Source organism: Hemibagrus wyckioides, linkage group LG13 (genome assembly GCF_019097595.1).
Source record: "Hemibagrus wyckioides isolate EC202008001 linkage group LG13, SWU_Hwy_1.0, whole genome shotgun sequence".
NCBI lineage: Eukaryota > Metazoa > Chordata > Actinopteri > Siluriformes > Bagridae > Hemibagrus > Hemibagrus wyckioides.
Window position 1 is genome coordinate 25,671,907 of NC_080722.1, and position 27,535 is coordinate 25,699,441.

Below are 27,535 nucleotides of genomic sequence, written 5' to 3' on the forward strand. Positions count from 1 at the left end.
GAATATAAATTTTTATAAACACCAGAAAGTGAGATTATGAATAATGTCCTTTCTACATGCCAATGCTCCTGTGCACAAAGCAAGCTCCATGCAGACATGGTTTAACACAGAGTGGAAGATCTCGAGTGTCCTGCACCTCAACCCCACTGAACATCTTCGGGATGAACTGAAACACCGACTGATCCCCAGACCTCCTCACCTAACATCAGAGCCTGATCTCACTGATGGTCTTGAGGCTGAATGATCACACATCCTCACAGCCACACTCCAACATCTAGTGCAAAGCCTTCTCAGATAGTGGATTAAATCTGGAATGGGGTTGTTATATTGGTCAGGTGTGCACATGCTTGTTCTATGTTATGAAGTTTGCTATGGAAGGCTTGAACTGGAAGCACTTTGAGCACACTATGGACTGTTTCTGTAGTTACAATAAAAATGCATTTGATGGAAATGGCACTTGAGGTAATGGAACAGAACACTTCATGACCAAAATCCACTTCACATTTCACATCAGTGTTCTAGACAGCTATCTTCACCCTGAACCATCGGTCTCATGTACTGTATATATATATATATTTGGTTTCACTGCTCTATAAAGCAACCTTGGGTCATTTAAAAGATGCTATAAATAAAATTCTATTGTATTATTATTATTATTACTGGCCTCATGGCACATGGGTTCTGATGTGAGGAACTTATAATCAATCATTTACGGACAATTTGAGGAACAGTTGGCGCGATGTGTCCTGGAGTCAAAACTGATGAACTGTCAAGTATTTTCTCTAATTGAATCTTAGATTTCCTTTTTGTCTAAATGTACTGCATATTTATGACCATTTTTTTTTCAATCACTGTGCTTCTCTGGTCAGTCAAAAAGTCAGTAACTTGTATTACAACACGAGAGAGTCTGGAAATGACTCAAATGATTGATTAGTCTAGATGATGAAGGCTTTCTCATTCGAAACATCCCAAAAAGATTTAATTCCCTGAGTCACCAGCAAAGCTTTAGCATCAATAAAACATAAAAAAATCATATCCTCAGGCAAACATGGCAAACAAGCCGATTCTAGCATTCGTATGAGCCTTTATATTGTATTTGATTAGTTCTAATTTAATAAATTACGACTTGAAATGCAAGTCTGCTTCCCTATTGGTCACACTGACATATGTATCGTGTGAGGAAGTACAGAATACCGTGTCTGATTTGGCTTACAAGATCTTGATCATATTCCTGTGTGTCAGAGTGACAGTGTCAGGTCCAAGCAGACCACAAACTCAATTTCCCAGAAATCCCTGCAGCCACCCAGAAACCACGGCAGCTAACTCGTTCCCAATCACATGACCTCTAACCACACACTCCTGTTTCCAATCACACACAAGCACAGAAAGACTATAACCCTCAAACACTCCCCTTTAAACACTCAGTTTGTGCCATATGTCTGGTGTTTGTGCTTATTTTTGCCTCATCTGTCTTGTTTGCTCATCATCTGATCCTGTGTTTTAAGCTTTATGATTTGGATATTTCTGCTTTGCCTTTATTAAAGTGTTGAACTTTTTTATTGGAGGCCAAAAAAAAAGGAATTTGGGCCATGTTTTGAGATGTCCATGTTCAGCATGGTAGGAGACAATCAAAACTTTCAAAATTTGTAGTCTTTATGACCATTTCTCTTTTTCCCTAGACTACCAGGGTCAATATAGTCATAGAAAACTTCTGGAAAACCTTTTTGTTCTCCCACATACAATATCTTTAAAGTAAATGTTCATATCAAACCCATTTCTGCTCTCTGAGATGCTCCAAATGCTCGCTCTTAAGTATTTGAAATAAAAATTTATTTATACCGATTAAAAATATCTGAAGTTAATGACCTTCTGTGAAATGCTGAAATGCTTTTAAATAGATATTTATTGGTTTTTATTATTAGTATTAGTTTAGTAGTATTTTCTAACCGAATCCATCTAATATACATGATTTACTGAATTAGCCTCTTTCTTGGTCATTTAAACACTCCATTGTAATCTATGGAAAAAATAAATAAATGAAATAAAGGTAAGTGCGAAAAAGCTACAGTAATCTAAACTCTTGAACCTTTCATACATTATTAGGGATGCAAGTAGATTTAGCTGTTTTTCCATTAGTCTTGGTCTAAAGGCCATCAATTGGTAATGCTCTGGGTAAAATTAGGATTTCCGACGCAAACACCAGCTGCGTCTGAAAGCTCATCATCATTTATTAAATATGATTTCCTCTCTTAGATGATGTCAGTGTGCTAAACCTCTTAGATTCAGCAACCCTGAAGGGTTCGGATTGCCTTATCTTGTCCTTTTTTATAGCCTCTCTCTCCTGCCACTTTGATTAGCTGCATGCTCGGATTCTGATGAGAACGAACCAAAACCAATTCTCTCTTATTTCTGACCAGCCCCCAATGTATTTTAATGTGATTCCCAATATAGCAGGCAATTTCACCTGAACACACTGCTAGCATGTGGCTTAATATTGCTGATAATATGCTTCTCTCTCTCTCTCTCTCTCTCTCTCTCTCTCTCTCTCCCTCTCTCTCTCTCTCTCTCTCTCTCTCTCTCTCCCTCTCTCTCTCCCTCTCTCTCCCTAAAGACAACATAAGCAATAAGAAACCATCTCAAAACCTACTGTCCATTCTCTGGAGCTCTCTTTCTCTCTACCTTTTCTGTGCTCTTTTTATTCTGAGCTCGATGTGTTACACATTTTAATGTGATACATTACTGCTAGCTTTCACTCATCCTGCAGGCTACACATAATGGGCTGGTGTGTATGTATTACAGCCAGTATCCAATTCTGCTCTTATCCTCTTATTGAAAGCCTTAATACAGGAATATAATTCATTCAACAAAATGCTAATGTTTCCCCTACTCTAGCCCTCTGTGTCACTCCCAGTGTATAATCCTTATTAGCAGCATTAACCTTATTTGAAGAGTTGTTATAGGTCAGTTGTACTCGCTCAGTGTCTGGAGAGACACATCAGCTGTGAAGTGTGAAGGTAAAAGTGAGCACTCACCTCCTTCATTCCCTTCAATGATGGAGTAGACGATGCTCTGATTTATGGCCGAAGCCAGGATGACTCCGACCACACTCCCTGGAGGAGCTTTCTCACTGACTGGTGGGAACCTGAGCACACACAAACACACACACACACACACACAGGAGGAGAGATTGATTACAACAATAGTCGAACAAAGATCTGTACAACAAGCCAGTCGTCTGAGGATCATCGCACCATGGGCATGAGTGTCTCTAACCACACCAGAGTAATGTTCCTTGTGCAAAATGAACATCTCTCATCCTCACACAGACACACCAGCATAGAAAGCTGCTAAACAGCACAAACCGTATCATTTTCCGCACAACTAAACGTATTTCACGGCTGATGCTGGGAATCTCAACCAGAGAGTGCTGTTACTTTCACAGCAGTAGATGCAGACAGTGTGCACTAACAAAGTGCTCGTCACATCCTTTCACCCGAACGCATGAATATCCAGAGTCAGGGACGCAAAAAAAAAAATCGATGGCTGGGTTTTTGTTTCCTGAAACGAGCTTGATTCATTTCGGCTGTAAAAGTCGCCTTGATTCACATTTAGAGAGAGATAGGAAAAAAACCCACAAGTAATTAATCAGCTACTGTAGTTAATAGAATCTTGGGAGCGCTCGCTGTACCGAAGGTATTAAAATGCCAGTGAATTGTGCATGTGATGCATGAATGTCATATTATTGAGGGGATGCAGCATTTCAGAGTCAATCAGCTGGTTTATATTCATATGTATATATATATATATATATATATATATATATATATATATATATATATAAAGTTGTCTGAAGTGTAGATAATAAAGTCAGGTCTGGAATCCATGGTGCTGGTTTGTATCATTATGTCTTTCAGTCTTAAGAGTATTTGATTAACAATAGCTTATGGGTAAATGGGACATCATCTGAATGAAGACACAAAAGGTATATAAATGTATATGTCATAGATCTAAACAGAAAAAGAGAGAGACAGAAGAAAAGATTAAACTACACTAAGACACAGGAGAAATCATATATACTGTATAGGCATTATACTGTTTATCTTATTTTTTCTTCTTCTCGTTATTATTTATTTATTTATTTATTTATTTATTTATTTATTTCCCTTACATTTTTCTTAATTTATTAGTATTATACATTTTGTTAAAACAAAATATTCCTTTTTTTCTTCTATTTTTCCCATATTTTATTTATTTATTTATTAATTTTTTATTATTATTATTATTATTATTATTATTATTATTATTATTATTTGTACCATGTTCATGGTTTGCAATTTTTTTGCATGGAGCCACAGAATTCAGGCGAGAATTCACGTAGATCCGGTTCATTTGCTTTTAAAATTACATAAAAATCGGAATTATTGTTGCTGCATAGTTCCGAAAAAAAAAATTAAAATATGGGAATACATTGAAAATGTTTCAGAAGTCATGCTTTCACATTATTTTAACTCAAACCACATTGCACCACCTACTGAAACCCTAGCAACCTGAGTCTCTGTAGCTACAACCTAGCAACCTGACTAGCTACAACTTAGCAACCAGCTGGGATCATGTTTAAACTTTTTATGCAGACCATTACAATCATCTGGAACCCCTTCACAGCCATATAGCAACACATTGGCAACCAGCTGGGACAGCACACCAACCACCTAGCAACCAAAATGGTTAGTATATTAACAACCACAGCAACACCTATCAGCCATCTGGAATATGACAGCAACCGCCTAGCAACCAGCTGGGATAGCTTAGCAACCACCTAGCAACTGCAGCAGCATCCAAGGAGCCATATAGAATGTGATAGCAACCATCTAGCAACCAAACTGGTTAGTAGCCTATATCAGCAACCACAGCAGTACCCTAGCAACCATCTAGAATTTGAATGCTAGAAATTTTACTGGGAAATTACTGGGAGATTACCCATACAGGTTCCTGTTATTACTTACAGTATGTTAATAACAGCTATAAACAATTATTCCTTTAGCAGCCTGTCTTTTTCTTGTTTTTCTTTTTTGAAGTTAATAAGACAAAAAGATTTTGAAGACTTTACTGTGGCGGAAAAACTACTGATCTTTACAAACCACTAAGACCCAAGACTCCACCCAGTAAATGCTGAATACAAATCTTTCACTAAATGAGGAATTTTTCATTCCTAAATAGCAAAACTTTTTTAAAATCTGTATTGTTTATCCTGTGTGGAGTGTCCACTACACAAATCCCTCTGAATGAGCGGTTGCTATAGAAACAATAACACACTAGAACCAACACAGTAATACAAACACATCATTTATGTTATGCCCATAATAATAACACCAATAATAATAATAATAATAATAATAATAATAATAATAATAATAATAATAAATTATTCCACGCATCCTGATTTCAGAATTGAATAATGCTGTGGTAGAAAATGACTTCATTTGCATTCATAGATCTAAAAAATAATACATTTAACCTTGAAAACTGTCAATCCTCATACTTACATTTATTCACAGCCTGCAGATATTCCTGCAGCTGGATTTGATAAACTGGCTGCTTATCTACATAATGCCATCTCTGCAGGAATACAGACAAGATTAAAGCCTTTAAGACTTTTTATAAAAGTTGAATTTTATGATAAAACACCCCAAAAATTCTGGTAAAATTCTGATTTTTATTTTATTTTATTTTATTTTATTTTATTTTATTTTATTTTTTATTTGATTTGTAAGTCTTTTTTTTCACAGAAATATCCAAGATATTTCCTGAGACCACCAACATTAATTCATAACATTTCATCTGCTCCTAACATTCTTAAAACATCTGTTACACAATCTAGACTAGCGTTTACTTCATGTACACTGGACACTGATGAAAAGATGATTCTGATATTTCTATATACAAGACTCTGACTGTCCTTGTACTGTATATATATATATTTACCTGCTACAGTACATTAATAATTTAAAGTACTGTATCACTACAGGTTATTATTATATCACTTGCACAAAAATAAATAAATAAATCAAAAAATTGTTACCACATGTAACTCACCTGCATGTTAAATATATAAATTTCCATTTTGTCTGCAAATTCAAAACATATTCGCATTCCATCACCTTTTTTTTTATTTTGCAAATAAATATTACAGACAACAGACAAAATATTAAAAATACCAAGCCATGCCATGACTAAATCAAAACCATGTCAGAATTCTGCCTGGAGTTTCTCCAAAACTCCATCTTGCTTGTTAATGTTGGTTGTGAATAACCCTACAGGACATTTTCTCTTTTGAGGTTTTGCTGAAGGTGATCCAATCGAGCTGTTGTTATTCCAGGCTAGCAGATGACAGAGGTTCTCAGTAGCTTCTTCACCTCTTGTAATCCCTTTTTAAGCACTCCCTGACCACACAATCTCCATCTGTCTCTTCACCAGGCTCCTCTTGGCCTGCCCGCCCTGCTCGTGCTGTGTTGGCCCAGATAAGAGAGTGCATTCCTAGCTTGCTCTCGGTGTGCTGACAGAGCTCTAATGACCGCTCCACTCCACTCCACTCACACACACACACACACATTTAAGTGTCTAATGAGATCCCCTGAGGCCGGCGTCCCCGTGAGTTCCGTCGTTTTTTCTGCGCTCCACGCTAGCATTCTTAGCCCTCATGTCATGCTCACTATATGGAAACTGATGTTCTTTTCACCTCGGCCATCTCTTTGGATTTTATGTGAAATTATGCTATATCCACCCGGAGGCAGGTTTGAGTGCACAGGTCAGAGTGGAAATAAGTAGTAGAGTAAATACGCTCTGGATAAAAGGTTTAGTAAACATGTCAAACGAGCTATTTCACTTCAAACAAGACAGAACAGGAAGCTGTTTTCCAGACTAACCTGGTCAAACCGTTCAGAAGTGGCTGAATTCTAAACAATGGCGGCCTGTGCTTTTCTTACAGTTAGATCTACTTTCATGGCACAATAGACATAAACCTAATCAGTTCTATTTACCAAACATCCTCAATGCTCCCGCTCCATTATCATCATCATCAAAGCGATTAGCATGTTTTACTGCGCTTCCAACCTGCTGAAGGAATGGAAATCGACTTATCAGATATTTTCAATCAGTGAAAAGAAATGAATGATTTTCTGGCTGTGAGTCTGATATAAAATGAGTCTGTTGGCCTTCAGTGTGAGATGTGTGTGTTTTCTGTTGGTAACCTTACACAGAATTTTAGTGGATGAAGATAACACCTTCACATTTTAGCTTATGAACAAACACTCAGAGCATTTCAGAGAGCAGGAATGGGTTTGATAGCAACATTTACTTCTATAAAATCTGACCGTTTTTGGAACTTTGATATGAAAATATCACCCCTTTTAGGCCAGAGAAAAACAGAAATACTTAAGAACTAAAACTTCTTAAAGCCCTGAGTGTCTTCTTTCATATGAGCTTCATATTAATCACCACTGTGGAGTGGAACATGACAAAGACATTCAAAGCTGAAGATTGAGATCGGAGCAAATTCCTTTTTTGGCCTCTGGTAAAAAGCGTTAAATGAACTTAAGAGAGACATTTCTAACCAGAAATTTAGAATTCTTGACTCAGTGATTATTTCCTCACTAATTTCAGCATGAACAGAAATCAGTGAAGTGACGAGAGGACAGTGAGCCTCACAGTTAAATGCTGTAAGTGACGTTTCCTCAGGTGAATCAGATGACTTAGGGGATTTAGGATTTGGAATAGGAATCTACAATATGTGCAAATAACACAAAAACTTTAAGCCAGGAGTTTTCAGACGTCTATACACTCAGAACACCTTTACACAGGTATTCATACAATTATCTATTCAGTGACAGTGTATAAAAGGGTTTACTCAAAATGGTACGATAAAAAAAAATCATCCACAGAGCATCCATTCTGTAGACACAAACACAAACCTTCTTGATGAGAGAACGGCTAAACTGGTATGACAAGAAGACGACAGTAACTCAGATAATCACTCAGTACATTTGTGGTGAGCAGAAAAGCATCTCAGAATGCACAACATCATGAACCTAGAGATGGATGAGCTTCATCAGTAGAAGACCACATCAGATCCTACTTCTGTGAGCCAAGAACAGAAAGCTGAGGCTGCAGTCGGCACAAGCTCACCAAAACTGGAGAGGTAAAGACTGAAAAACATAGCCTGGTCTGATGACTCTGGATTTCTGCTGAGGATCACAGATGGTTGGCAGCAGCAGCATGAATCCATGGACTCAACCTCTGTTGTATGGATAATCCAGGCTTGTGGAAGTGGTGTAATGGTGTGGGGAATGTGTTCTTGGTATATTTTGGGCAGATCAATGCTGATCAATCATCACTTGAATTCCACAGTCTTGAGTATCTTTGCTGACCACGGGGATCTTCATGATTTCGACGTGTTCAGTGCTCTTCAGTGGTCCAGTCACCAGATCTGAATCTAATAGAACACCTTTAGGATGTATTAGAGTGGAGACTTCATGGAATAAAAGCACACCTGAACCAACAAATCTGCAGTGATTGCGTGATGCTCCTCATCATATCAACATGCACCAGAATCTCAAAGGAACATTTCCAACATCTTGTGGAATCCATGCAGTGAAGTATTGAGGCTGTTTTGAGAGCAGAGAGACGTCCTACCCAGCATTCCTACAGCGCTCATAATTATATCTTAGAAAACTTGACTTAAGTGAAAAGTTTTCTCAGACTGCTACACAAATTCCAAAACAGTGATGGAGACAAAAAAAATTAATCTGATCTTTTGAGCTTGTTTGATATTTGTATAATATGTTAAGAAGAAAGAAAACTTTGTCTGATCTGCACTTAAGAAAGGATAGTGATGCAAGATCACATCGACTTTTATAAAACAAATCTAATCAAACACATAATCCTTATAAATGATAGTCAGCATCGTAATAAATCCTGGTGTAGCAAAAATATCCTGACTTTTGTCCTTTTTTTTTTTATAGATCTCAGTCCTTAGGCAAATATATTCTACATAACAGCAGGGAATTTTGTTTTGTCCATATTCATACCATTCTGCTGAAACACTTTCAATTGCAACTCTTCAGAAACCCCAGGCTTTGTTTTCTTGGCATGTAATAAAAGAAACAACTCGCCGGCATTCAAGCACAAAATAGGAACATAAGTTATCTAATGCAAACCAGAGTAGCTGACTGATAGCAATTTGGCATGAATACGTGATTTCTTTCTTTTCTTTTCTTTTCTTTTCTTTTTTTTTTTTAACGAATGGATCTGTCTGACGTTGCCAGACACACGCTACATGCACAGTGGAAAATGCACTTTAAATGATTTAAATAGAAGCTGAAGTGCCTGTTTTCATATCTTTAGTATGTGAAGGTGGCCTCTGATCCAACAGCTCAAGGATGTGAAAGGAATAGTTGACTGTAAACATGTCGATGATAATCATGACCGAAAGCTAGCGGCGTCAGGCTACAATCACGCGACTGAAACCTGTCAGTTCTGCCTCATAGCTGCGATTCGGATTCTTTACTCTTCAGAGGAACAAGACGTTTCAGTCAAAAGTTCTTTCGTGGACAGAAACGCTCAATTCATCTTATTTAAATGCTGCTACTTCTGATTCTCTTATGATCTCATTTTTATTCATAATTGGTTTAGCTTTGCAAAATGATGCCTCACAATTTGTCCTGATATTTAGGGATGGACAAATGAGTAGTCTCGGGAGGGTCAGGATAAGAAAACTAATAATCTGGGCTATTTTTTAGAGCTGTCTGCTGGAAATGTAGGTTTAGTACCATCCATCCATCCATCCATCCTCTATACCTGCTTTATTCCTAATTAGGGTCACGGAGATCTCCTGGAGCCTATCTAAGCAGACATTGGGCAAAAGGCAGGGGTACACCCTGGACAGGTCAACAGTCCATCACAGGGCTGCACATATACAGTAGACAGACAACCACTCACACTCACTCCTATGGGCAATTTAGAAATACCAATCAACCTAATGTACATGTTATTGGACTGTGGGAGGAAACCAGAATACCCAGAGTAAACCCACACAGACACGGGGAGAACATGCAAACTCCACACAGAAAGGCCCCTGCCTGTTCAAACCCAGGATTCAAACCCAGGACCTTCTTGCTGTGAGAACAACAGTGCTAACCACTAAGCCACTATTCTGCCAGCTTAGTACTAATTATTGAATAATAACTCGAGCCAAGTTTGTCTGTGTGTTTATGCACTTAACTAGCTCACTAGCTCATCACATTAGGTTAGCTATTAGTGTTTTTCTTCTAGGAGACTAGGCAAGCATTCACTTACCCGCTTTAAATTGATGATTTTTTTTAAAACTTGATACCTCGGTCTGTGCAGAGGTGATGTACTGTATACATCGAACTGGACTTGATTAAAGTGTAAGCTTTGCTTTTTTATCCTCTCCAATACCTGACCCTCTCATTCTCTCACCTTAACTACACCCCAGTGTTCCAGCTCCACAAGCAAGTGAAGTCAACAGCCTCGCTCTCTTCTCTGTGGTGCACATCAGCTCGAGAGCCACATGCGGTGAGAACGTAGCATGCCTCAAAAGCAAGCCAGGGTTGCTCCATGACAATCCGTTCTGACCCCTTTTAAATAAAAAAAAAAAAGCCTTTTTCGGTAGTGCCGAAGGTCCTGTCGGCAGATTACACGCTGACCTTTTTAAAACCGTTTGCAATCAGTGCGCCGGCAAACGGGTGCCACACTGCGCTTGTCCTTTCCAAACAAGAGCAAAAGGGCAAGCTGCATTCTGGTTAACTTGGTGGGGTAGAGGTGGTCATTCAGTAAAATGTCCTCTGCCATTCAAAAACAATTTCCACTCTACTAGAACATATTAATTCCAAGGGTGATGTGTATTATAGCTCGGCTGTTGAGACCGTGAGAACGTTGACTCCAGCTGCTGCTTTACAAATCATCATTCCCAGCAATTTATCACTCCAACAAAGCAATTTTGACGCCTTTCGACTAAAGTTAGGTGTTATATTATCGCATCTGTGAGGGCAGAGCAATCAATTAGAAAATCGTCCGGGAGAGATATAAGAGAAGATTAGATTTGTGAAAGTGGAAGATGAAATGGTCTGTGAGTTAAAAAAAAAAAAAGTTCCACAAAGCACTCAGAGCAGATAAATACCTCCATTTTAAAGCTTGAGCAGTCAAATTCTTGCACTCAAGTCTTCCCCTCATTTGCATACATAGCTGTCTTTTAGATGTTTACTAATCAAGCTGTGGAGCAGCCTATAAAGCCTTATGAATATTTTATAAGCAGCCCTTGTCCTGCCAATGAAAAAGAGTGTGCAGGAAATCATCTGTGATTTAGCCATACATGGATTAAAGTAAGAGAAGCCATTAAGATGATTAATCGGTTCTACGCCTCTGATTCGCTTTTGTTCTCTTTAGGCTCTTGTAGGGATGTCAGCTCATCAAAGTCGTCGAAGACAAACAATCCTCACTCCGATCAACACCAGGAAATAAACGGCAGCGCACTGCAAAGGATGCGATAGTATGTGCCATAAAACATTATGTACATAAATAAACGGATTATACGGCAGTTGAAAAGCCATTATCTAGACCACAATTATGGCTAAACAATATGGTGTTAAATATGGCGTGTGTGCTTGCATTTATAAATACAGGTCACGAGCCAGGGTTTGTGCTTAGCTCAGGAAACACTAAAACAAATTTATTCGACTAAATAGATCATATAATCAAGGCTTTGTCCACCAAAAATACCTGGTATTAGAAATTCTAATAGGGTTAAAATTACACACACACACACAAACACACACACACACACCTCATACCATATTCACACACACACACTCACAATCAATCAATGAGTCACTGATTCATTGATTCATTCAATTACAATAACCGTTTTGTTTTTTTCAGGTCAGGGTCGCGGTGTTTTTTGTTTGCCTGACCTTTCTCTAAGTGCACTTACTGAGCTCCACCTGCTTGTTAACACCATTCCTTTAAACAACAATTCACCCAAATGTGTATATGCCAGACAAAACAAATACGTCTGACGTGGCCGGTGCCAGAGGCAGATAGACATTGGGTTATGCCTGATTGTTTCTTTGTTTTGTCTGTTTGCATACAACAGCGTCTGCTGAGACGCTTCCATCAGGACAAGTTTTATAAACGATGTAGGATTTGATTTTTACTGGAGTCAGACTGTGAGATTTCAGCCGGCTTTTCGAGATTATTACTCGTCACACTGGATGACATGATGAAATAAAATCTTGGCTGGATTCTGGACTAGACTGCAGGAGAACCTGCTCTCCATGTTAGATTAGATGGTGATCAGAAGATCCTATAGCGATAGATCAGAGATTAAAGAACATTACTGCTGGCCAGCAATCATACAGAAAATATGAGCTTGAAGAAAGGAATAATAAATATATGCAATATAAATCATTTATTATTTATATTTAATAATGTCCCTTAGTATCTTCTTCTTCTTTGGGCTTTTTCCTTCAGGGGTCTCCACAGTGAATCATCTCTCTCCACCTATCCCTATCTTCTGCATCCTCAACACTTACACCCACTAGCTTCATATCCTCATTTATTCCATCCATATACCTCCTCTTTGTCCTTCCTCTTTACCTCCTGCCTGGCAGCTCCATGTCCAACATTCTCCTACCAATATACTCACTCTCCCTCCTCTGGACATGTCCAAACCATCTTAATCTGTCCTCTCTAACTTTGTCCCCCAAACGTCCAACATGAGCTGTCCCTCTGATGTACTCGTTCCTAATCCTGTCCAACCGTGTCCCTCCCAAAGAGAACCTCAACATCTTCAGCTCTGCTACCTCCAGCTCTGACTCCTGTCTCTTCCTCAGTGACACTGCCTCTAAACCATACAGCATGGCCGGTCTCACCACTGTCCTGTATCACCTTCCCCTTGATTCTCACTGATATTTTTCACTGATATCACACAGAACTCCCGACACCTTTCTCCACCCATTCCAACCTGCCTGCACTCGCTTCTTTACCTCTTAATGTCCCTTAGTATGCTTTATTCATATTTCACTTTTTTCCACTATTGCAATTTTACCACGATCCTATACCAACCTACTATTTATAGATTTTAGATAATATTTATATTCAGAAATTCAGACAGAGCCAGGACGACTTTGGTCACACTGCTACTAAAGTAGTAGCTGCTGATGAGTACAGTCTTATGCAAAAGTTTAGGCACCCCTTGATAAATAACAGATTTTGGTGATTTTTTAATTGAAAAGATGTTAACACAGTCTCTCTTGGAAATGGAAAAAATGCACAATATTTTCAGCAAACACTGATGCATAGTTACTTCTTATGCCATAAATTGAAGATAAAAAATAAAAACATTATTGTGGCACTGTGCAAAAGTTCATAATCAGTACTTAGTAACACCTCCTCTGGCAGATATCACAGCTTGCAAACGTTTTTTATAGCCAGCTAAAAGTCTTTCAATTCTTGTACTTGGGATTTTCTCCCATTCTTCCTTGCAAAAGGCTTCTAGTTCTGTAATATTCTTTGGTCGTCTTGCATGCACAGCTCTTTTAAGATCTACCCACAAATTTTCAATGATGTTTAAATCAGGGGACTGTGATAGCCATTCCAAAACCTTCAGCTTCCGTCTCTTTAGGTATTCCATAGTGGATTTCAAGGTATGTTTAGGATCATTGTCCTGTTGTAGAAGCCATCCTCTTTTCAGCTTCAGCTTTTTTACAGATGGTGTGATGTTTGCTTCCAGAATTTGCTGGTATTTAGTGGAATCCATTCTTCCCTCCACCCGTGCAATGTTTCCTGTGCCACTGGCTGCAACACAACCCCAAAGCATGATAGATCCACCCCCATGCTTAATAGTTGGCAAGGTGTTCTTTTCATGAAATGCTGCTCCTTTTTTTCTCCAAACATGCCTTTGCTGATTGTGGCCAAAGAGTTCTATTTTAACTTCATCAGTCCACAGCACTTGTTTCCAAAACGCATCAGGCTTCTGTAGATATTCTGTTGCATACTTCTGACGTTGGATTTTATGATGGGGACGCAGGTAAGGTTTTCTTCTGCTGACTCTTCCATGAAGGTCTTGTCTGTGCAAGCATCGCTGCACAGTGGAACGGTGCACCACCACTCCTGAGTCTGCTAAATCTTCCTGCAGGTTTTCTGCAGTCAAATGGGGGTTTTGATTTGTCTTTCTGACCAGCATACGAGCAGTTCTCTCCGAGAGTTTTCTTGGTCTTCCAGATCTCATCTTGACCTCCACAGTTCCCCTGAACTGCCATCTCTTAATTACATTTCTCACTGTGGAAACTGCAAGCTGACAACGCTTTGCTATCTTCTTGAAGCCTTCTCCATTGTGGGCATCAATAACTTTCATTTTCAGAGTCTTACACAGCTGCTTAGAGGAACCCATAGTTGTTGAGTGTCCGCAAGTGTGACAAGTGAGTGCGCACAAGGTTTGAAGAGTCAAAGTATTTGTAAAGCTTTGAAATTGGCATTTACTAATGACAGCTGTTGCCATGCATCAGATCTAACGAGCTGATTAAGGTCTGAAACCTCTGGACTCTGGAACTCTTTGAGTGCCCAAACTTTTGCACAGTGCCATAATAATGTTTGTGTATGACTGTATGTCATTACTTCATTATACATTCTATGACTGCTTATCTAAACTTGTGACCAAACAAATCCTAAAAACAGCAGATACAGAGAATGAATTTTCTCTGTTTTATTTGCAAAGGCACTGTCCATCCTGTCCATCTAACCCAGTAAAGATGTAAGGCTAACAAATATTAGAATCTGCATAATCTATCTATCTATCTATCTATCTATCTATCTATCTATCTATCTATCTATCTATCTATCTATCTATCTATCTATCTATCTATCCATCCATCCATCCCTCCATCCATGCATCCATCCATCGCCTTCTAAGACACTGATTCATGAGACAGTATGACCTTCAGGCATGTTCTTTCTATTTTAGACACAGCTAATATATAAAGAAAGAAGAAGGTTGCCAAAATGCGTTCTGGATGGATGGATTTACATCACAGTTTGGTGATTTCCCCGGTTTCCCAGGTTTAATATGTGTATTAGAAAAGAAAAATTTTTGCTGGCTTCAGCCTGGGCTCTGACTGGCGTTGAGCTGATATAAAGAAACCGGTCATGGTCTACAGGTTTAGCTGTTGCCATGCAAGACTTTTTTTTAATCAGAAATATAATGCACCTTGACTGCAGGATTTAAACCCAGTAGAATTTTCTAGAGGAAGAAAAATCCATTGGATGACAGTTTTGTAGATGCACCATGTGAACGACCCAATCTATTTAACCGAACAGAAAGGTCACACGCTCACAAACACTCCACAGCAGTGGTGTTTAGAGGAGAAATTTCCTAACATACGTTGAACTTTCGAGTGAATAGGTTACAGCAGTACAACACAATGCTAGATAAGAACAGGAACATAAGGTCATGTGTTCGAATAATATGGTAATTGGAATAATGATTTTTGCTTGACAGGCTGCGAGATAACAGGAACAGAGTTCGGTGGTAACAACATAAATCCGCGGATTCATCCTGCCTCATGTTGGCAGTGTTATAATGAGCAGACTCTGATGATTACAAATCTATTTGCAGAAGAATTTCCCAAGCTCAATAAATGTCATTTTATTCCCTTAAAACTTGGTCGCACTTCTCCGCAGTATGATAACAGCCCCAGGTAAAGATGCCAACAGTGTTTTAAAGTTCTGCCAGGTTTAGACTTTCCGGTGCTTATTGTCACACATTTGGTCCTCACCGCTGAGCATGCAATGTCTGGAAGATGTGTACAAACCAGGTCTGTCCTTATTGGATGTCCAACGTTGACTGGGTTTAAAAGGGCATTCCAAATCTGTCAGAAATTATGTCAAATTATTATGGTTGATGAATCAGGCAAAAAACAAAAACAAAAGCCAACTAAAAAACAACTAGAAAACAAGGTTTAATTGATTGATTATTGCATGAGGCAGGGAAGGATTATTTCATGTGAGAATAAGTATTAAGAAATAATATGAAAGTCAAGACACCAAAGACCATATAAGAACATCTAACAGATGTAGAATGAATACGTACCGTATTTAGACGCTAGACTGGGCCCATGTCCCAAAAACTTTCATTCTAGCTCGACTAGACTTAGTAGATGACTTTTAGACACATATGACTGCTCAGTAGGTATGTACCTTTCAGTCTGAACCTTTCAGTATTCTGCTTTTAAAACTAGAAAAATGCTAGATATGCAGTTTCTTCAATGTGAGATAAAAAAAAAGTCCTGTATTTGTAAATATTTATTATATACACTGACCAGGCATAACGTTATATCCCACCCAATAACAGGTGCCATGATGAGGAGGTCATCAGTCTTATTCACTTCACCTCTCACTGCTCATGACATGACATTATACCTGATCGGTGTATACGTATACTGTATACTCTATACTGTATATATTTTAATAATGTCTATTAGCATGCTTTATTTATGTTGCACCGGTTTTCACTACTGTATTTGTACCATGATCCTGTGTCATCTTACTATCTGTAGTTTTTATGTTTTTAGGACATTAAGAGCTATCTTCAGTGTAGAGAAGAACAAGAAGTCCTCGAAGTGATGGTTTGGCCTTCACAGAACCCTGATCTCATCATCATCCAGTCTGACTGTGATTATATGAAGAGACAGAAGGATTTAAGGCAACCTACATACACAGAAGATCTGTGGTTAGATCTCCAAGATGTTTGGAACAACCTACCTAGCCAAGTTCCTTCAAAAGTCCACCTCAAAGAATCAATGCTGTTTTGCAGGCAAAGGCTGGTCGCACCAAATATTGATTTGATTTGGATTTACTTTCCATAACTTTTCATTGATACTGTATGTGTAAAGCACCACGCTCTCTTTGATTATCCAGTACTGCTTGACTGGTCCCACCATCTCTCAAGGTAAAAGAAAGGTATGCATCACGACTCTTCTCTGTTCTGGAATAGTTAGTGATGGAATAGGCAGGATGGCTGAGTCACTGTCAGTCTTCAAACTACATCTAAAGACCTACCTCTTCCTGAAAACTAGCACTTGAAAACTTCTATCTATCCATTTCTTGCTAGAACAGAGTCTTAGACTGATGGTATTTCTTGTCCATGACCTAGTGAACCAGTATCCATGTATTCACTCATAAAGACTTCTTTAAATCGCTCTGCTTAAGGGAGTCTACCAAATGCCATAAATGTAAGTGTAAATGTATATACCGTGTATTGTGCATTGTAACGCTGCAACAGATTTGGACTTCTTAATTCCAAAGAAGGGAAATTTTAGACATCCGATACAACTGTGTGCTCAGTGGGAACAGTTTGGGGAAGACATTTGGGTGTAATGGTCAGATTTCCACAAACATTTAAAAATATATAAGTGTATATATAAGTCTTTAAAGCCACCATTAATCCAAACACCACTATATGCTCATGAATGCTTGGACAGCCTTGAGATATTATACAGCACTGGGTTGAGAAGAAACACAACATTTGATGCATATAATCACAACATTTTGTTTTCTTTTACTTTTCATTAATTTTATGTTTATTCTGCATCTGTTTTCTTGGTGTATTATTTGCGTTCATTTTTCATATTTGTCTGCTGGTTGCTAGTTATGGATGAGCTCCAGACCCAAGCTTAAACAGCAGATTTCTCATGGCCTTAATCTTCGACGTGTGTCTGGGGTGTCGCTGTGTACAGAGTGCAGCGTCTGATCACGTTCTCTGTGCCTGTTATTTGTGTTGATGGCAGAGAGTTTGGTGCTATCTGAGAGACTGAGAGGTCTCAGGGATGCTCAGCTCTCTGTTCAGGGATGTGCGTGCTCGCTTTGTACATTGGAGTGTCGATGTCTGTTGGTGCTGTGGCTGTGGGGAGTGTGTGGGCTGTACCAGTGTTGACCTTGGGTTGGACTGCGAGTGCTATGGAAACTTTTAAACAGTCCCTGTTTTATTATTTATTACATTTTTTTTTTTCTTTTTCAAACGTGTAAAGCTTGAGCTGATAAAAGAAAAGTGCATTATAAATAAAAGATTTTTTACTATTAATATTAGCAGTAGTAATAATAGTAGTAGTAGAAGTAGAACATAATGAAGAAGAAGAAAAAAAAGAAGAAGCAGTAGTAGTAGTAGAAGAAGAAGTTGAAGTGGTGGTAGTATTAAAAGGAGTAGTAAAAGTAATAGTAGTAGCAGAAGGATTAATAGAAGTGGAAGAAGAAGCAGAAGAAGAAGAATAAAAAGTAAGAGTAGGAGGAGAAAAAAGAGGAAGAGGAAAAGTACTAGCAGAAATAGTAGAAAAAGTAATAGTAGAAATAGCAGTAGTAGTAGTAGACATACGTATTAGTATTAAAAGTAGTATTAGGAGAATGTCTTAGTAGCAATAGTAGTAGTATTAGTAGTATTAGAAGTAGAAGAAGAAACAGAAGAAGTTGTAGTAGTAGCAGTAAGAGAAGGAGGAAAAACAGTAACAGTAGGAGGAGGAAAAAGAGGTTGAGAAAAAGTACTAGTAGTATTAGAAGTTGTAGAAGGAGTTATACAAGTAGAAGAAGAAGCAGAACTTGTAGGAGGAGGAGAAGTAAAAGTAGTAGTAGACATAATGGTAGTGGCAGTAGCAATGGTAGTAGAAGGAGTAATAGAAGTAGAAGATGAGGAAGAGGAAGACGAAGTAGTGGTAGTAGTAAGAGGAGGAGGAAAAGTAGTAGTAAACATAGTAGTGTTAGAAGTAGTATTAGTGGTAGTAAAAGGAGTAATAGAAGTAGAAGAAGAAGCAGAAGTTGTAGTAGTAGTAGGAGGAGGAGGAGGAGGAGGAGGAGTAAAAGTAGTAGGAGATGTAGTTGGATTAGTAGTAGAATAGAAGTAGACACAGTAGAATTAAAAGTAGTATTAATAGAAGGTCTCAGCAGCAGGAATAGTAGGAGTAATAGAAGTAGTAGTAGTAGTACTAGTAGTAGTAGAAGAAGAAGAAGAATTAGAAGTAAGAGGAGGAGGAAAAAGAGGAAGAGGAAAAGTACTAGTAGACGTAGTAGCATTAATAGTAGTAAAAGCAATAGTTTAAGTAATAGTAGTAGTGGACATAGAAGATGATGAAGAAGAAGACGAAGCAGTGGTAGTAGTAAAAGGAGGAGGAGAAGTAGGAGAAGCAGGAGGAGGAAAAGACAGAGGAGTAAAAGTACTAGAAGACATAGTAGAATTAGAAGAAGTATTAATAGTAGATGTAACAGAGGCAGACAGTGTAGTAGTAGAAGGAGGAGAATTAAAAGTAGTAGTAGATGTAGTAGTATTAGATGTAGTATTATTAGAAGATGAAGAAGAAGAAGTAAAAGGAGGAGGAGAAGTAGTAATAGTAGGAAAAGGAAAATGAGGAGAATTAAAAGTACCAGTAGATGTAGTAGTAGTGGTAATAGTAGAAGGAGTAACAGAAACATAAAAAGAAGCAGTAGTAGGAGGAGTTGTAGAAGAAGTAGTAGTAGAAGAATTACAATTGGAATGCAACACAAAATGTATAGAACACCTAGCTGTTGCATAATACACAGTACATTGATTTACAGTATCATTGAAGAAGAAACGCTGCTTCTAACCTGACTAGAATTAAACAGAACCAGTCCATCTTTCTCCAAATCTGCTAGTCTCAAACCGCACTAATAAAATGAGGTTATCTGCCAGGTGCGAAGTGTATCTATGACCTCTAAACCCAATCAGTGTCACACTCATGTAAGCCACATAAAGGTTTTTCCACCTCAGTAACCTTGTTAAATATTGCATCAGCCCTGTCAGTGTTAGCATTCCACTCCAACACCTTCCTCATCCTACCTCTCCCTTCACAAAGAAGCTGACTCAAGCCAAAGCACTGGTTTCCTTCACTGTAACTGATTACAGCCAGCTGCTCTGTTGTCTAAAGAATGTATTATTAAATGAATTATTAGATAAATAACTGTAATAAGCATAATTTAAATACGGCATTGATATTAAAATCAATGCTAATCAACAGCATTACAGTAATCGCCTAGTGGAGGTGGGTTTAGCAAGAAAGTAGTTAAAAGCATTTGGCTGTAATTTTTTTAAACTGCACACACACACACATATCAAACAGCAATTAAACAGCTATATATTAGCTATCATGCTAATTTGATAGTTCCATCAAGACTGAGTTGGCTCAACAAGACCAAATTCGTATATTTTAAATATCATACAGTGAACAGCTTGGTCGGCTATTTTGCCTTTGGTTTATAGGAATAGGGAACTATTCAGAAGGCATTAAAAATTACCGCTGTGTTGACTTCACAGCTTCAGTGGCTCCTCTAACTGCATCTGAGATGTGTTCACAGGAACCTGAACAACCCTTAATATGCTGATAAGGGTTCCCACAAAGGAACTGGCAGAACAAATCGATGATGCTTTAAAAACACGCATTAACAAGCAAGCGACATAGGTGAGGTTGGCGCATGCTAATCAGCGGTGCTATGCTAATGGTGTGCTTGTTTGTCTGACCCTCTGGAAGAAGCTGCATACTAATAGTACAAGTTCTGAATTGTAGAATGAGAGACTACCTTGGCCTAAAAGCCCTCATTACTTCAGTCAGCCTCGGCTGTGGAGTAGCTGAGGAAGATGAGCTGAACTAACAGCGAGAGCAGCATGCGTGGCTAATTGGCGCCTTACTGCTCTGAACGCACCGACCCGTAACAGATGACATTTGAACACCGTGTTGATTCACTTCACCTGAAAGTGCAACATGGCAGAACATCCTGGAGGCATTATACAGTCTCTGAACCAAGACCACTAATCGTGTGCCGCGTCACTATAATCACCTCACAACGGGAAATTTAGCACTTCTCCACTCAATGAAATGCATCTTTAAATTTATCTATAAGGTAGTATACTTGGGAAGAATCTAAAATAGACGATTTAGATTTGAAAACGTCACATACACAGTGTTAGCTATTATGCTAAAATCAAAAATACTGGACAACATGGACATTCAGAACCTCAGAAGTCTGGTGATATTTTACTCAGAGATTAATCTTAGCTCTTAAGACACTAATTCTGAAAGAAAATGCAGCATCACATGGTTTATTAGATCGTGTCCATTTTGGCGCTTTACTTAATGACTGTGTTTGACATTATAATCATTACCTTGTCAAAGAAGCTAAAGACAGGCACCAGGCACCATCTCGGTTCAGGTAAGAGTTCAAAACCGTCCTTCAGATCAAAAAAAAAAAGCAATCTACTTGCAACCGTGTGCCAAATGTTAAGCGCTCGTATTCATCACATCATGCCTCAGAACCATGGCAGGTTTATCTCCTGTATATTCATGCTCCAGGAGTGGGAGGATTGGGGAGAAAAAGATGTATGTAAGCATCCACACTGGTAAGCAGAAAAATAAGACACCGATTGCTGTGATCGTCAAAATGACAAACTCTGAAGTTTCAAGGTGCCCGCTTGGTGATTTAGTGAAAGTTGCTGTAGCTTCATTAGGTGGGTTTTATGGGATAAGCCGCATTACAAAATGCGCAGGCTGCCGCTTGTAAAAGAGGAAAAAGTGGAAACTGCCACAAGCAAAATCCTTTCATCAGACTGTATTCGTGAAAAAAAAAAAAAAAAACTTTCACAATTCACCTTTGCTGGAAAAAAATGTTGTGTGTTTAATGAAACTTTTTTTCCCTCAATAAGGTAAGATTACTTTTAACTTAGCGGGATATAATTAAAAGAAGGACAAAGAAACTGAAAGACCGCTGTCTGGACAATGAATGAGTACAAACACATTGTTCAAAACTTCATTTATCAATCTGTTAGAACATATTGGTGTAAATTATACAGGCTACAATTTCCAAATTAGATTTCCAAGTTTGGCTAACTCTGATTTTCTTCATTGCATGTCTGTGTGTCACATCACAAAACGTCACCTTGGACTACGATCATGGCCAACTCCCAGTGACCTCCAGGCCTACTACACTTACACTCACTGTTTATAACTCTTTATAAGCACCTTCTCGACTCTGACCTTACCTAGCTCATGTGGATACTGTACTAACCCGCTTCTGCTCTTTCTCTGACGTATTCAGTCTCATTTCACCTCCTAATTTTCATCAGTTGTCCAATCATTTTCTTGAGGTTTTTGTTAATAAACCCCATGCACTTGGATCCAACCAACCTCCAAGTGCCTGCCTCATGACACTCAGTTGCTGAATACCTTTCAGCTGCAAACAGCAAACCGCTGATTTGTTTTTACCGACAAATCTGTAAAAGAAAAAGCTCACAGAGATTTGAAAGAAATGAACTCACAGCTATGCAAAAAAGAAAAAGAAAAACATTATTTAGCATCGCTTACAATCTGGAGACATTGAAACTTAACATCGCTTACAATCTGGAGACAAATTACAGAAACAGTATGAATCACATGAAAAGAAAATGGTTTTATATGAAAGCAGAGAGAACACAGAGGTGTGCTGTGGTATCTGGCACCAAGATGTTAGCAGCAGATCCTTCATCCTCTATGGCCTCCAAGGGCCCCACCTCACAAATTACAGGACTTAAATAACACTTTTGATAGATACTGACCACTGCAGACCGGGAACACCCCACAAGAGCTGCAGTTTTGGAGACGCTCTGATCCAGTGGTCTAGCCATCACAATTTGGCCCTTTTGGTCAAACTCACTCAAATCCTTACACTTGTCCATTTTTCCTGCTTCTAACATCAACTTTGAGGACAAAATGTTGACTTGCTGCCTAATATATCCCACCCACTAACAGGTGCCATGATGAGGAGATACTCAGTCTGATTCACTTCAACTCTCAGTGCACATAATATTATAGCTGATTGGTGTATACATATACATGCATATATATATATATATATATATATATATATATATATATATATATATATATATATATATATATATATATATATATATATACACCTATTAAGCAGGCAGACAATTCTAAAATGTCATCATGATAAAGAGTCCAAAGATCAGAAAACAGAGACTATAAGTCAAAACAGTAATACAGAAAATTAGAAAACTGTACAACAATGACCAAATCAAATGGCTTGGTGATGACAGAACAAAATGGAAACTTAAAAATGCATTATTAGAAGTGAGTGTGGAAGTGCAGGTGTGTTCTAGGAAATAGATTCCAGGGTCTCCATGTTCATACGCCTCTGTGGGTGCTAGGAAATGAAGTCTGTGTAGTGGTCTAACCCAACAGCAATAACGGACACCATAATGGTGAAATGTCTGTTGGGGGTGTGGTAGCTTAGTGGCTTGGGTTGTGAGTTCAAATCCCAGGTCCAGAAAGCTGTCACTTCACTTAACTCTCAATTGCTCAGTTGTATAAAACTTGGATAAAATGTAAGTTGCTCTGGATTAGATTGGCTCCAAAATGCTAAGACCCAAATGACAGAAATGTAAATGTCTCAACAACATCTTCAGCAAGCAGACACTCTCTTCAGCCTCTCATGCACCAGTGCCCTCGCCCTCAAGCCATCTTACAACAGCAGGACAGAATGCATTATAAGGAAACTCGATATATTTGGGGAAGAAGCCCAACACGTACATTAGGTTAAATCCTACCGGACTGGTCATTTATCCTTCTCTGAAACTAGCAAAGAAATCAAGCAGTGAATTTTTTTCAGTCGAATTAGAGCTGGCTGTAAAGTGTTGCACAGCATTAAAAAAAGAAGATGCTGTGGCAAATACAGCTGATTTATAAGCCTGGATTAAAAAAAAAAAAACATACATCGGCCTCTAAATATCCATTTCCACCTAAGCAGTATATACTGAATCTAATGCACATGTGGCCTAATGCCAGCTGGGCCATGGCACACACCAGTTTAACATATCTAATTAATAACGCTCATACAAAATGACTGGGTTTCACAATTTTTAGATTGAATCTATGGCTACCCTTTAAATAAATACCATATTTAAACTTTATTCTATGAATATGTCTGTTTTCATATGAAGACATTAATCACCACTGAGGGGTGATACATGACAAAGACATTCAATGCTGAACCTACACAATAAAATAGGCCCAAAGCCTATTTAAAAAAAAAAAAAGAGTTAAACACATACAGTTACACACCTAAATAGAACCAACACACACATAAACACACAACCTCACATCTCAAGGCTTCAGCTCTCATCCTCACTTTCAATTTAAATATATAAATAGCTCACTTGCTCTGGAACTTTTCCACTTTGCTTGCTGTCTATTAAATGTCACCTTATGGCTACTTAAATGTCACCATCTATACCAACATTTAACAGTCCATCTCTTGATTTTTCTTTGCCATATATGGAAATCCCTGTATGAATGGTTATGTGAGTTGTTTTCACCTTTTATGATCATATAAAGAGTGACTCTGTGCCAGTGTATTGCATCACACCACAGGCCTTTGTTACCTCCTGCGTCTTTTTGTATGATCAGTCATTTAATTTAGGCACCGCTTCCAGCTGGAGCCATTTCAATAAATTAAACTCCATCAGTCAAATGATACACGACTACTGACATATCAAACAAAACTGGCTGCTGCTCTGAATTCTGCAAAATAGAATGTATTTAAATGGAAGGAGGTAACATATTACTTATTTATATTTTTTTAAATTTCAAGTACACAAGATATAGAATATACAATCCCAGACACAAACGTTCCCTGTTCCTTTATTTAAATCAATAAAAGCCATTTAGCTAGGCTACTTCTCAAGCATTTCTTATTTGCTTTATTTGCCAAAAGAATTGAATTGATTACCCTTGGTGTCAAATATATTAAACATTTAATCTAATAAAGTACCCATAATGCATTCATGGAAAGTGCACTCTGCCCTTTGAGAAAACAATATTGTGAATATAGTACATTCACACACTTTGCCTTAGAGCCATCATACATATTCATAGACTTTTATTATAAAAGCTTCACTGACAGGTTCACATCATTTCAAGTCTCTTTTCCGAACGTGGCTCTTTATCTAGTCTTTGCAACAACCAGAACGCCTTCTTAAACCTGATAGCATCAAATCCAGAATAAGAAAGCGTCTATCAAGACAACAATATCCGAGCAGAACACTGAATCTGCTTTGATTCCAGTGTCATGGCTGTCATACGGCGATAACTTACCACTTTTATGTATATTTGTTGAGAGATGAGGGGGTCATTATTTGGTGAATAAAAATAAAATTGTTCTTTATAAATGTTTCCTGGTACCTGCTTGGTACGAATACCTGGTCCTCAGTACAGTCGGTACTTTAATACACTATATGGACAAAATTAAGTAGACAACACATTTCGGTGTTTGTTGAACATCCCATTCGAGATTGGGATGCCATTCCAGCTTTCTGCTGTTATAATAAATTCTACTCCAATGGGTTTTGGATTGTGGTTGCAAGGATTTGTGTTCATTCAGCCACAAAAGCATTAGTGAGGTCAGGTATTGATGTTGGGAGAAGAGGTCAAGGTTCCGGTTCATCCCAAAAGTGTTTAACAGGGGTTGAGGTGAGGAGGTCATGGCTCTCTGCAGAACATTTGAGATCTTCTTAACAAGCCATTTGTGCACAGGATGCTGTCCTGCTGGACCAGGTTTGGGCAGTAAACTCTTTAGGCTGACGTGTGTGATGGTTAGACGTCAACACCCTTTTGGCTATATAGTGTTTTATTTGTTGTGAAGTCTGTCAGATCGTTTTAACAAACCTTGCTTTCTTAATTGCATTCCTGAGTTCTCTGATTAAACCAAACTCTCCACGCATCTCTGCAGCAATGTGTGAATGAATGGAGGCAAGAAATCAATATTTAACACTTTTTTATAGATTAACCTGTAACTTAACTGCACAGTACAGCTTCAAAAAAGTTACCCTTTCCTGTTTAAGTTGTAATGGACGGTTCTCAGATCACGGCAACCGACATGTGCATGCAACCTTCCTTCTGGAACCTCAGAAGAACAAGCTGACCTTTTAGCATAACATTGCTACCCTGATTCAGGAGGGTCTGGGTATTATTATTCAAATGAGCTACTAAAGTGCTTGTTTAATTCATTATCATCTTCAGACTGGACTGATCTGCCTCCGTGTGCCGTCCAACCCAAAACAACTGATCCAGAACTTCGATTTCTCTCAAGTTCTCTCATATTATCTTCAGTGCCCACATCAGATTTAAACCAATGATGCTTGCCTACATAACTAAAAAAAAATGGACCCACCTCCTAACTCTTTTAAGGTAAAAGATTTCTTGGCTGTCTGAACTGCAAAGTTACTGACTGAATTCAACAAAAATCTCTTGACACTTAAGGGGAACTTGAGCAAGCATTCTGTTTAAAATGGTTTAAAAAGGGAAAAAAATAATAGCTTTAGATCACACAGTAGACTGTCTGTCACGTAGACTATAATTTGTTCCAACCACTCATCAGAATGTGCTTTCAGATTTCTCATCAGACATTGTGACGGTGCATTGTCTTCCTTAGATGAGGTCATTGCAAAAGAAAATAAAAAGCAGATATCTTAAATAGACAAAAGTGCTTTCCTTTCTTTTCACCTATTATTTCTAGCTTGTTTGATGGACAGCTAAGATGCCCCAATTGTTCCAAACAACCCCAAACACTCAGAATTCTCCGAAGCATTTCTGACAAAACATGAACCAGACATATGAGCTGTGGTGGTATCTCCTGGCAGTGCTAACAAACTGAGATCGGCCTCTTGCAACTTGAATTTTTTTTTGCCAAAGGGAAGAGATGTTTCTTGAGATAGTGTGAAGTTATCATGACAAATTTGTTCGTGTCTGTCTGAGATCTGAAAGTTTTCTGAAGAGAGCATTTACCTGTACTCCTCCTGAGTGAAGATTGGGATGGCAGAGGGCTGCAGGACGGTAATTTCCACCAGGGTCTTATTGGACTTCTCTGGCTCCCCGTCATCATAAGCAATAATCACCAGCTTCAGGGGGACAAGAGAAAATCAATTTTGGAAGAAAACCAGAGAGTAATATAAAGAACAACATAATTCTTCCAAAGTGTGAGATGGGATGCAGAAACACTAGATGTTCTCACAGTCCTGTGATGGTCCAGAGTCATGTACTCACCATGAATTTGGTGTTAGGATCCTCATTGAGATTGACCCTGGTGAGGATATTTCCTGTGTCCTCCTCTACTTCGAATATGCTGGCACTGTAGGGGAACTGCTCCAAGTCCACTTTGTAGTGCACTCGACTGGCAGCTTTGCCCTTTGAGGTAAAAACATGAATATATATTTTAAATCCTTTGCTAAAAAATCAACCCTGCTACAAGATATTTAGTTTAAAGAGATATTTTGTCTTTTGCAGAACAGAAATGTGTGGTTTTATGGAGTAAATATCTGACTGGACAGATCAGATTAGCTAGATCAGAAAACTCATGTTCTTCACAGATGTTAGACTGGTGGTCTGCGTGTTATGTTGCCTTTATTTTGTGTGCA

At 38.4% G+C, this 27,535-nt stretch overlaps 1 protein-coding gene across 2 annotated transcripts in view; it reads right to left on the reverse strand.

The window, feature by feature from the left end:
• Positions 1-27,535, reverse strand: part of pcdh15b (protocadherin-related 15b) — a 199,149-nt gene that overhangs the window by 28,111 nt on the left and 143,503 nt on the right. For both annotated transcript variants that reach the window (XM_058407184.1, XM_058407183.1), the window contains 3 exons: positions 27,165-27,305; positions 26,907-27,019; positions 3,033-3,142 (listed from right to left, as the gene is read on the reverse strand). In XM_058407184.1, the coding sequence (XP_058263167.1) occupies positions 3,033-3,142; positions 26,907-27,019; positions 27,165-27,305 (364 nt within the window). The remainder of the gene's footprint in view (positions 1-3,032; positions 3,143-26,906; positions 27,020-27,164; positions 27,306-27,535) is intronic.